The sequence below is a fragment of the Chelonoidis abingdonii genome, chromosome 1, assembly GCF_003597395.2.
Source record: "Chelonoidis abingdonii isolate Lonesome George chromosome 1, CheloAbing_2.0, whole genome shotgun sequence".
NCBI lineage: Eukaryota > Metazoa > Chordata > Testudines > Testudinidae > Chelonoidis > Chelonoidis abingdonii.
In genome coordinates, this window is record NC_133769.1 from 22058241 (window position 1) to 22070760 (window position 12520).

The 12520-nt window shown below is 39.7% G+C and overlaps 1 protein-coding gene across 2 annotated transcripts in view; it reads left to right on the top strand.

Moving 5' to 3' along the window:
- Positions 1 to 12520, top strand: part of CACNA2D1 (calcium voltage-gated channel auxiliary subunit alpha2delta 1) — a 697188-nt gene that overhangs the window by 497954 nt on the left and 186714 nt on the right. For both annotated transcript variants that reach the window (XM_075064441.1, XM_075064440.1), the window contains exons 8-10: positions 8465 to 8534; positions 9643 to 9693; positions 11127 to 11226. In XM_075064441.1, the coding sequence (XP_074920542.1) occupies positions 8465 to 8534; positions 9643 to 9693; positions 11127 to 11226 (221 nt within the window). The remainder of the gene's footprint in view (positions 1 to 8464; positions 8535 to 9642; positions 9694 to 11126; positions 11227 to 12520) is intronic.

Consider the following 12520-nt stretch of genomic DNA (forward strand, 5'->3'; position numbering starts at 1 on the left):
CTGGAGGATTCTCTGCAGCTTGAGGTCTTCAAACCACAATTTGAGGACTTCAATAACTCAGACATAGGTTAGGGGTTTGTTATAGAAGTGGATGAGTGAGATTCTGTGGCCTGCATTGTGCAGGAGGTTAGACTAGATGATCATAATGGTCCCTTCTCACCTTAAAGTCTATGAGTCTAATACTGGACTCTTATATGGCATTTTCATCAGTAGATGTCTAAGAGCTTTACAAGGGAGGAAAGTATAATTATCCCCATTTAACAGATGGGAAAACTGAGGCACAGAGTAGTAAAGTGACTTGCCTGAGGTCACAGAGCTAGGAATAGAAACCAAGTCTCTTGAATCTCAGTCCAGTTCTCTATCCAGTAGGTCACACTCAAGTTACTGGGATTACTCACATATTTAAAAGTATGTATGTGCAAAAGACTGAAGGATCTGTTCAGCCTTAGGGCAGGGAAATGGGAATCAGGACTACAGGGTCCCTTCTGATCTCTACCACTGGGTCACACTGATCACAAGATTTTAGCCTCATTTCCTCAGTTTATTCATTTTAAAACAGATTTAAAACAGATATTTACCCATTTCCCAATGGTAATAAGAAATTTTATTAAATAGATTAAAATTCTGTCTCAAGTCCTTATGGTAATGCCTTTGGCATAGTGGTCTTTACTTATGTAACTACATGGTCCATAGATTTTAATGGGAGAGCAATATATGTAAGGAAAACAGAGTGCCAAAGATGAGTATTTGGAAGGATGAGTTTCCCCTTTATGTGTGTAAAGTGCTCCGAAACTCTCTGCTTAAAGATAACCAGATAAGAGCCAGTCTTAAGTTTTTTAAAACATTGAGGAAAAAAGTTATTTTGAAAATCTCTCCGGATGTCAATGAAAGCCTGTCTTTCTCAACTACTGAAGCTTTCCCTGCTAAGGCAAATTAATAATGGAACAGCTTTAAAATCAATTTCTAATCAAATAAAACGGTATCTCTCTAAATGAAGGACTTGCTGTGCACAGCTGCTCTTATGTTAACCATTAATGCCGAGTAATAGTTTTGCCGTGATATTGAACTCTCCAAAGAAAGTCATTACTGTAGCAGATAATAGGAGACTAGAAAGTCTGAAAAATCCATACAAAATGAATCTGAAGCCTTGCAAAAAGAAAGTTTAAGGGAGAACTTTGTGGGCTTTTTCATATATCTCTGTGTAGCTGACATTTCCCCTTTTACAACTGGAAATATAAAGGAGACTTTAGAGAGAGGAACATGAATGTTCCAAGTGTTTCAGCTTGTAAATGAGCAGTGCAATTAACGTTCTATCAGAATGGCTTCATCACACAGAGAATGAGTCACCATCTGATCATTATTCACTTTCTGTGTTTTTTTAATATCTGGAAAGAGAGGCCAAGGACTGCAATGTTTATTGCTGTTACAATGTTCGTGATACGGACACTTCAACGATTCACGTAATTGAGTCTCCTATTTCTAAAGCTATCGTGCTGAATGCCAGCAGTTACGCAAGCAAACCAAGTCAATCACATGAAAGCATTTTAGTTCTGGTAACAAAATGTTCACACCATGGTCAGTCCCCATATATTATATGGAAGGTAACACTGCCACAGTGCATTTATCATTTAAATAGAAATTTCTGCAGTTAATATATTATGAGAAAAAACAAATGCCAACGAAGACGACATCTTCACTAATGACATTCAAAAATGCAAAGCTCCTTGTTGAAGTACTTTACCCCATTCAGCGTTGTATGTCATTCTCAGATGTAAATAATCTCAGCCACAGATGCATGTGAAGGATGAAATTCACTTTGCCCATATAACACAGAAATATTGGGTTCCATGCCAGTGATTTGGTGGGAGGTGGTGGGCTAAATACATCCCCAGCCAAAGGCAAGATACAGGGCTGCAGCACAGGGCCCACAACCACAGACCTCCCCCTCTCCCTCTTTGAGGTGTTAGGAAGACTGGGCCTGTGGAATCATGGATTCAGTCACTGCTGCCCTAATGGAAGCCTTCCCTAATGCAAGCCAAACTGCCAGGCTGTTTGGGGCTGAAATAGAGCCTATCAGTCCACACCCAGACAGGCATGAGATGCTAAGGAATGCGTCCTCACGCTGCTTACCCTCTCTTTCATCTGCTGAAAGCAAATGTGGGGTTTAAGTAGTAGGGAAGGCTTTGCATGAGACAGTCTTTGCCAGGATGACTTCCACCTGGAAAAAAAAAATTAAAAAGCCTTTGCCGGTGTAAACCAGTTTAGCAGTGGGATTGCCTACTGTAGCATAAACACTGCTTGTGGTGCTGCAGTCTGTGATCCCTTTCCTGTGTCCACTTGTTTAGACAATGTCATTTGCTAAAAATAAAGAACCATGGAGAAGTATTCTCTCTGATACTCACAGACAGAGACTTTGCAACTGTGTATGAGTGAGAGGGTATTTTGTTGTGAATACTCTATAGTTATCTTAAATATTTCCCTCAGATAACTGAATGGAGTCCCTTCCACCATCTCTCTTCCACAAATTCAACTCTTCACCCCTGGTGGCGCCATCTGCTTGGTCAGGGCAATCCCACGTCCCTTCTCCATAACCTTGCTAATTGGCAGCAGTGCCATCTGTGTCAGCAAGAGGACTGCCCTTTAAATTTACCTCCTTTCCCACTCCATCCCCCAGTACAGCCTGGGATGGACTCCTCACCGCTGGGTGACCATTTCACCTCTTCTTGTAACTTTCACTGTGAGTTTTCCACTTCTGCAGTTGGTTGTTACAACCTACGCAGACAGAAGGTCACTCACTCAGTGGCAGCAGATTATGTCCCTTGTCTTTTCACTAGCCAAAAGGATTTAACAATGCTTGCATGACATGGAGATTTGAAGAGCTGAGGAGAAGGGGCAATCAGTTGTTAGGGTGTGGGCTGTCTGATCTCTGGTGCGATGGGCATGGAAAAACTGGGTAGGAAGAGTTTATTTTTCAAGATATAACTAGGTATTAAGGTCACAACAGTCTCACTGGTAACTTGTGGGGTCTTGTGCAGAATCTACATCAGTGTACTCTGTGGTTCGTGATGATTAGTCCAAGGGCAGCGACTAATTAAATGACAGTCATCTATGCTTTTAATTATGGATAAGGCCCCTGACTTTGCGTATATTACTAAAATCTAGCTGGATAATACTGCTGAGCCACTGTTGCACCAGCTGACTCACATTACATACTTGAATTCGACTCAGTGTAGGCAGTCTCACATTACAAAGTTGAATTCATTTGAGTGTCTTCACTTGATAAAAGAATTACTGTTAAAATAGGAAGAGTGGCAATGTATAGGCAGCTATTTGTTATACCTCAAACTGTCTTGGTAAGCCAGTTTTTATCTAGCCTGGCACTGGGGTCATGTAGGCATATTTTCCTCGATGTTGTCAGCCCCAATATGAACATTTCCTTAAGAATATGTAAAATGCAATTTCTGTTAAAGAAATCGCTGTCTAATCCATGTTCAATAAATCATCTATTGATGCCAACATTCTTACTAATTATTATTAACCTTCTAAAAATTTCCATTGGGGGAAAAGATTATTTAAATTAAAGATAATTTGGGCAATGATTATTAAGAAGCTTATGGCAAAATAGACTTGGTGCCTTCAAGGCTTTAATAAATATATTAAAATACAGTATAGTCATAGAATAACTGAATGCAACATGGAGAGGAAACAGAGAGCAAAAACTGCAGAGTCTGAAAACCATATAACACACAAATCACCATATCATGTAGCAAAGCCTATTTTATTATAAAATTCAGATCCATTTAATAGAAATTCAACAGCTGGGTTGCATATACATCCACATTCACCCTAAGAGACTCTACTACCTAAACTTCTCCCCATAAGGTTACTTCCATTTTAAAGCCTGTAATCTCCATTTCAGTAATCAGAGAAGTAGAAGTTTCCCATATGCTTAGCAAACAACAAAACAATACGAACAAATCTTGCTTGAAATTTATCCAAACCTTCATCTCCATAATGCAAAGATTTGGCAAAGAAGGGTTATCAAATCCAGCAAACACTTACTACTGGGGTAGGTGTAGTGCTTACTGCTATAAGAAACCTCATAAAAATCAACAGATCTGTGCCTGGCAATAAGCACTACACCTCTGAATTCTTATTATTGTTGTTGTCTGCTATTTTTGTTACTATATTTATTAATTTATTATCTTGCTCTTATAGAGCCTTTCATCAGTAGGTTTCAAACTGCTTTACATAGGAGGTAGTATCATTACCCCCATTTTATAGGTAAGCGTTTAGTTAGTGTTTGTACAATTTAATCCCGAGCCAGGTCTCCGGCAAAATTCTCTCTCACTATCTTCAAAGTTACAGTGTAGAGCTCATTGAATTTTGCTTGAATCGTAACCACTGTGTTATCATTAATTGTGCCAAATAAAAGCTGGGGGGAGGGAAGGGGGTGATTGAATCTATGCACATTGGCAGGAAGTTGTAGAGTTTGATGTTTAATGTTTACTTTAATTCTGATGCATAACAAATAATAATTGCAGAATATAAAGTCTTTAGTGACTTTGAAGGGTATTTGATAGGAACATTGAGGGGAAAAAAGTAAATGTGGGTAAAGCAAGCATTTTAGGGCAGAAAGCCAAAGCCCCACCACGCGGGACAGTAGTCCAGGGCCCTGAACCCCAGCCCATGGGACTGAAGCCAAAGATGGAGCAACGTAGCTTCAAGGTGTCCCCTGTGGCGAGGGACCCCAGGCAGTTGCCATGCTTGCTACCCCTTAATGTCGGCCCTGGTTTTCATATGGTGAAAAACAATTGTTGTAGCACAGCTGGGCTGTGGAGTTTTTATAGCATTGTGGGGGGCACCTCAGAAACAAGTTGAAAACCTCTGATATTGGAGACCCAATTCAAGTCCCTGATTGAAACCTGGGTCTCCCTCATCCTTAGTGAATGCTCTAACTCCTGGGGTAAAAGTTATAAGGATGGAAGTAGCACCACCACAACAGTTTTTTGCCAGAAAAAATGTAGGTGCATAACTCCAGAACAGGCCTGAAGGCTGCAAATCCTAAGTGGAGATATGTACCTCCCTCCACCTGGGCTTAGGTGACACTTAGGCCACAGCCCTCTCCTTGGCATTTTCTACTGCTACTTAAGGCATGTCTCTGCTCAGCATGCTGGCTTTTCTGGATCCCATTCTTAGGCATCTAACTTTTCTCATGCTTTGTATAGGGAGCCTGGGAGCCTAACTCAGGGCTGTGGATTCCATTAAGCCGCAGGGCACCTAATTTTAGGCATTGCAGCGTTGAGTGAAAGTCCTCTTATCAATAAATCTACATACACTCTGGAGCATCCAGAATTTTTGGTTTAAAAAAGAAATATTTGTCACTTAACTTATATTATCATTTTCATGAAATGAAACATTTAGCTATATCTGAGCGAGATCCTCAGGTAGTTTAAATCAGCATAGTGTTATGGGCTTCAGTGGAGTTATGCCATTTTGCACCAGCTGAATCTGTAAAATCAGGGGTCATACCCTATGACTGGAAGATTGCTAATATAATACCTATTTTTAAGAAAGGGGGAAAACATGTTCAGAGAAATTACAGGACCATTGGGTTGACTTCAACTGTATTCAAAGTCTTGGAACAAATTTTGAAAGAGAAACTAGTTAAAGACAGAGAGATAAACAGCACCTGAAATAAAATACAACAGGGTTTTACAAAAGGTAGATCATGCTAGACCACCCTGATCTCTTTGAGAAGATAGTTGATTTTTTACACAAGGAAATGCAGTAGATCTAATACACTTCAATTTCGGTAAGGTATTTGATACAGTTCCACATGGGAAATTGTTTGTTAAACTGGAGAAGATCTGGAGGAACTTGAAAACTGGAGTAATAGAAATGGGATGAAATTTAATAGTGCAGAGTGCAAGGTCATGCACTTAGGGACTAACAGCACCTTTTTTTGCTGTAAACTGGGACCATATCAGTTGGAAGTGACATAGAAGAATAAAGACCTGGGTGTACTGGTGGATCACAGGATGACTGAGTCACCAGTGTGATGCTGCCCTGAAAAGGGCTAAAACAATCCTAGGATGCATCAAGCAAGGTATTTCCAGTAGAGATAAGGAAATGTTATTGCCATTATACAAGGCAAGACCTCTTTCAGAATACCGTGTACAATTCTTCTCTTCCATGTTTAAGAAAGATGAATTCAAAGTGGAGCAGGTGCAGAGAAGGGCTACTGAGATGATCAGAGGGAAGGAAAACGTACCTTATGAGAGGATACTCAAGAATGTTGGCTTGTTTAACTTAACCAAACAAAGGCTGAGGGGAGATATGATTGCGCTTTATAAATACATCAGAGGGATAAATACCAGGAAGGGAGAGGAGTTATTTAAGTCTAGCATCAATGTTGACACAAGAACAAATAGATATAAACTGGCCATCAACAAGTTTAGGCTTGAGATTAGACAAAGATTTCTAACCATTAAAGGAGTGAAATTCTGTAAGAGCCTCGCAAGAGGATCAGTGGGGGCAAAAAACCTAACTAGCTTAAAAACTGAGCTTGATAAGTTTATGGCGGGGATGGTATAATGAGACTGCCTACAATGGCATGGTGCCCATCTGTGACTGCTTGTAGCCTCAATGGCCACTATGGGACACGAGATGGGGAGGGCTATGAGTTACTACAGAGAACTCTTTCCCAGGTATCTGGCTGCTGGGTCTTGCCAACATGCTCAGGGTTCAGCTATTCACCATGTTTGGGATCAGGAAGGAAGTTTCCACAGATCAGGTTGGCAGAGACCCTGGAGGGTTTTCACCTTCCTCTGCAAAATGGGGCATGGTTCAGTTACAGGTTTAAACTAGAGTAAATGATGGATTGTTTGTAACTTGAAGTCTTTAAATCATGTTTTGAGGCCTTCAATAACTCAGCCAAAGCTTAAGAGTCTGTTACAGGAGGAGGTGGGTGCGGTTCTGTGGCCTGTAATGTGTAGGAAATCAGACTAGATGATTGTTATGGTCCCTTCTAGCCTTAAAGTCTATGAGTTGATGAGCTGAGGATCTAGTCTGTTAATGTATACCCCTTCAAAACATTGATTCCCTCTTAATAATGCAATTGGTGCTGCGCAAATAACAATATGTGTTCCCTGCCCCAAGGAGCTTACACTTTAGTAGTTCAGACAAAAATAATATATGGCCTATGTTAAAAGTGATAGTAGTCATTTTAGAAAGACTTAGTGGAAGTCAATGTGACTTGAGAGATGTGAAAGAGGACAGAGAGACTATTTAAAATTTCAGAAAGGGAGGTGGTCACAAGTATAAAATCTAATATCATCAGGAGGAACAGAACTCCTTTGTCCATCACATGAAGATCATCATCCCTGACGTTATTCAGAGATTGGTCCTATTATTGGTATTCAGTAATAAATAGTGATAATGTTGATGGTTCATTTGATCATGAGTTGTTGGTAACCAGGGCTGGCTCCACGGTTTTTGCCGCCCCAAGCAGGGGAGGAAAAAAAAAAAAAAAGCTGTGATCGCGATCTGCAGCTCTACCATGGCCGCTTCAGTCTTTGACGGCAATTCGCTGTATGGTCCTTTGCTCTGAGAGGGACTGAGGACCCGCTGCTGAAGACCCAGACGTGCCGTCCCTCACCGTTGGCCGCCCCAAGCAGCTGCTTGCTGGGCTGGTTCCTGGAGCCGGCCCTGTTGGTAACTAGTTATTCTGGATTTATATTGGTGTACCCAACATCAGAATTTGTCCCAAGTATCTTTGTTGCTTTGCTTAACCACTTGAAGGCTCTCCAAATTCCAAAAGTGCAGAGAGAGAAATTATTAATATCTCTATCCTCTTGAAATAGCTTGCCTTGATCTGTTTGTGTAGAGGACAATGGGGCTGATGTATTGCAAAGATTAAGAATCTTCCTGATTTCTTCAGATTTCCCTCTTCTGCAGTTTTGCAGACCTTGATACTTTAGTTGCATGTCATTTTTAGGATACTTTTATTACATATCTGTTTCCTAATCAGGGATTTCAGCCAAAGCCAATTTAAATCAGTGGAAAGGCTCCTGTAAACTTCAATGAGCTTTGAATCAGGCTTGCATTTCCAGAGACCAGAATATTTTAAAAAGTTTGTTTTATAAAGTATCTGCTTGTCCTAAAAGGTTGTCTCCCATTCCAAAAATACTTTGGGTGAAATCCTGGCATCACTGAAGTCAATGCAGTACTTCCCTTTGAACTGTTTTAATAAAAACAATATTTTTAGTAAAGTGTAAGTAGATAAAGAACATTCTAACTTCCTACCACATGTTATTTATATAGTGCTAATAGTGTGAAATATTGATATACCACATATTAAAGGGTTTTTTAATGCTCTCTAAAAGTCTTTAGCTTATGTTACTTTATTCAAATAATGTGTAATATACTGAAATGAGTACAATATATCTTCTTTTATTTTTAGCCTCCCCATGGGTAGATAAAAGCGGAACTCCAAACAAGATAGATCTATATGATGTTCGCAGAAGACCATGGTAAGCTTTCTTCGGAGGAATGAAGCACATGAAATTGTCAACATAGTACATATTCTGATAAAGAATAAAATCAATAGTAAATATGTGCTAAAAACTACACTAAACCTTCTTCTGATAATTTTTGAGGACTAAAAGTTCAAATTTTAAAATATTTTCACTTTCTTTGTAAGCCCATTTTAGCTTTCTGGGTAGGTGACATGTATGCAATACCATATTGCTATACAGAGGGAATCTTCATGATAAAGACAAATACCCAGGTGGCATGACGATAAGACCATTAAACACTTGGATTGAAGGCAACAAACCAAACCAAATTAGGATGATCAAAATGAACCATTCTGTTTTCCAGAATGATTTATAAACACAGTTCTAGAGGGTTAGGCTAGTACTACGGTCACCGGAGCAGTGGACATTCTCTTAAAATGCTCTTTTTCGGTACTGATTTTGAGCATTTTTTCTACCAGAATACTATTCCATTTTTTGTTCACTATATTTTCTCATTTATATTTTGCTCATTTTTATTGGTTAAGTATACAGTCAAACCTGCCTGAGTGACCACCTCTGAAGAGAGGCCACCTTTCCCGAGCAACTACTTGCAGAGGCCACAGAACATTTTCCCCCTATAATTTAACTGTGAAGAAGCTGCTGTCTGGCCTCCCAGCTCTGAAGGCAGTGTCGCTGTCAGCAGCAGTTCAGAAATAAAGGTGGCAATGCCATTCCTTTGAAGAGAAAAGGCATCTTAAAAGCAACCACACTTACTAATTCCCATGAGTAGTCACTCTTGCCACATTTTACTGTACTCTCATTAAAAAAAAAAAATCTTTGCCTGAGTTGGGCTGCTGGAATAATTCACCTGCTAACTTCTCATCAAGATATATTTTCTACATCCTACCTCCAGATCTCGCTATTGTTACTTGAACCTTCATTTACCTAAAAGGAGAAGCAATGACAAAAAGTGACAGTGAGTGAATTTCCTACTGAGATGCAATTGAGAAGTTCCTTTGGTTCAACTAAACTTGGTTTTAGGGATCACAGGGTCTTTCGATCAAATGCTAAAGAGGTGTTTTTAAGTTTTCATCTTTCATATCTTTTCATTTGTTTATTTCAGGTACATCCAAGGAGCTGCATCTCCAAAAGACATGCTTATTTTAGTTGATGCGTAAGTGTTTAAAGACTGGATATTAATACTGGAGCGATGAAAAGCTATTTGGCACCTTTTGAACAAACTATTGCAAATTGAAGGAGAGATGAGATTGAAAATAAAAGACATTTATTTGAATTGTTGGAAAAAACGGCCTTGATATTAGGATGTCTTTATGGCCATCTGATATTGTTATACTGTCAACATCTCAATTACTTAAGTAACCAATTGAAAATGTCTCAGGTGAATGCCAGAGCTTGTTGTGAAATAAAAAAGAAATTACTAGAAGCAAGGAGCTGGATTTGTCTGAGAATTAATTAGCATGGTTTGGTGACCAAAAGGATGAGAACTCATGTATGATTAATATATTGTATTCTAGCTCTCCACAGTTTATCTTAAGCTGTTTAAAAGCCTAAAGTCCAACCCCTTCAAAGCTGTCAAAACATTAATCCCCAAACAGTCAAAATAAATACTTCTATGTGTGAATACTCTGATTTAAAAAAAAACAGTTTTGAATGTAAAGCCAAAATTAAATACCAGGGGACTGAAAGTTGAGGGTAAAATGGCATATTTTAGGGACTATAGCTATATTGATTAGCTCAATTATTCAAATGATGGTGTTCTACATTACAATAATATTAATGAAGATAATGTTATAAAAAGCTATGACAAATTTACAGTTGCCATTTCCCATTGTGTAAATAAATTTGCCTCGGGTTTTGTATTTATATTCAGAGATTTATTCCATGTTGTATGAAGACTAAAGGAAGAAATTCATAAAAAACATTTCTCTGTACCTCTGTCAAGATTCCCTTTGTTAAGCCAATGTCAAGAGTCTGGGGGAACCATCAGGCTTGAAGTGTCTCACAGATTGCTTTATACTGAAAAAAAAAATCTATTCATTGGTTCTTTGCCTCACTGGGAGAGATTGCATCTGATGCTTTTAAATGCAGTCAAATATTTCTGTATTGCTGAGGTGTGTTTTATCAGCATTTGCAATTCCATCTCTCTCTCCCCCCACCATCCTAGTTTAAGCTTTGCCCTGAAACAAACATTTTGCAATTTAGATCCCTGAAAATGTAAAGCTCTGACTGAATATAAGAGAGTAGAAGCATATTTAGGGAACACACAATTTGCATGTGATAAATTCTTATGGCAATCATGAATTGAAAATGAGGGAAGAATGTGTCAGTATGGGTCAGGCAACAGAACTTTCCTCTGAGCAACAAAGTTATGGCTTGGAGAACAACCCTGGAACTTTTTTTTTTTTTTTTTGATAGCAAGTACTGCTATTGCAGAGCAACTCTTAAAGGTGAGACTTGGGGCTGAGTAGGCACTTCTGGAGCAATCCTGAGTGTGAAAATATGGGAGCCAGTTTATAAAATCTAGTTCCACTGTATGTTTTCAATTGAACTCATTCAATCAATTTCTTTATTATCTCTGTTATGCAGGAGTGGGAGCGTTAGTGGACTAACTCTGAAGTTGATCCGAACCTCCGTCATTGAAATGCTAGAAACATTGTCAGATGATGATTTCGTGAATGTCGTTTCAGTGAGTATCAATTCTTTCAGTAACTGGTGGCAGCAGTGATACAAAGAGGCTCTTTTCTGGGCCAGAGTTGAATACTTGGTTAAGCTGGACACACAGTGCTACCAAGCTGAAATGTGTGATGCAAACATTTTATTAAATATAATGAAAAGCACTGAAGCTTTGAGACGTATGGATTTGCAATTAGAAGTGATTGGCTGAGATCCAGGACTGTGCAAGGCAAAGTTTGCATTTTACCCGGATGTTAGAAAGCTTATTTTTTTAAAAAAATTTGGTTTATTAGAGCAAAATTCTTTTTTCTAATCCACATGGTGATGGAATTGCTACTGAGATCATTGCATGCTTGTGGAAAATATGAGAGCTTCTTATCTGAGAGAGAATAATAAGATGAGGGTAAGGAGTTGATTCTCCACTGACTTCCACCTTGTTTAGTCATTTATACCTGTGCATAACAGACCAAATTCTCAGCTGGTGTAATTTAGTGCAGCTCTTGGTACATCATGGCAAATGGTAAGAGTGTATTGTTTAATATAGAAATTAATGGTGTGGGTGAATGGTCAGAGCTTAAATGGCTGGAAGAATCATAATATGGATCAATGACTATCAAGCCTCAAGTGCGTGGTGGAGGACCCTCTTTGAACAATGGCAAGAGCCACATAGCCAAGTTAGCAGGCTCTGCAGGACAGACACAGCACCAGCACCCTCCAGTGGTCGAGCCATGGTTCTCTGTTGGGTAAAGGCTGCGACATTCCAGAGTATGCCTCTGCTACTATGTACCACAGGTTGCACATTAAACTATTTTGCGTGGACAATCTACTGCTATCAACAGTTTCCACCTTCCCAGTATCTCATCATCATCATTCACGAACCCTTCACCAAAAGACTCATGGAATGAGTTTCCTAGGCAGTGCCAACAGGACTGAGAAGCTGGAAGCTGATACCCAACTATCTCCACGTGAATGGCCTAGGTGTGGTGGTCACATGAAATCCCAGATTGGGGGAGTCAGGAGTAATGAAGGAGCTGAGGGAGAGGGAAGTAATTGCTGGGAATGAACCTGGGGAGTGAACCTGGAGGGTTGTTGGGGGTGGGTAGGAGAAGTATAAAACAAGGCGTTTTGGGAGGCAGAAGGAATTGTTTGGGAGTCTCCCCCATGCAGATCCAGGCTGACCCCTAGTCTCTCATTCAGGCACATCTGCCTCTGTTCCCAAGTGTCTGTGCACCCCTCTTCCCTATCCCCATATGTCCCTGTACTCCAACTGTCCCCATGTGACCCTGCACCCCCATTCAGCCACCCTC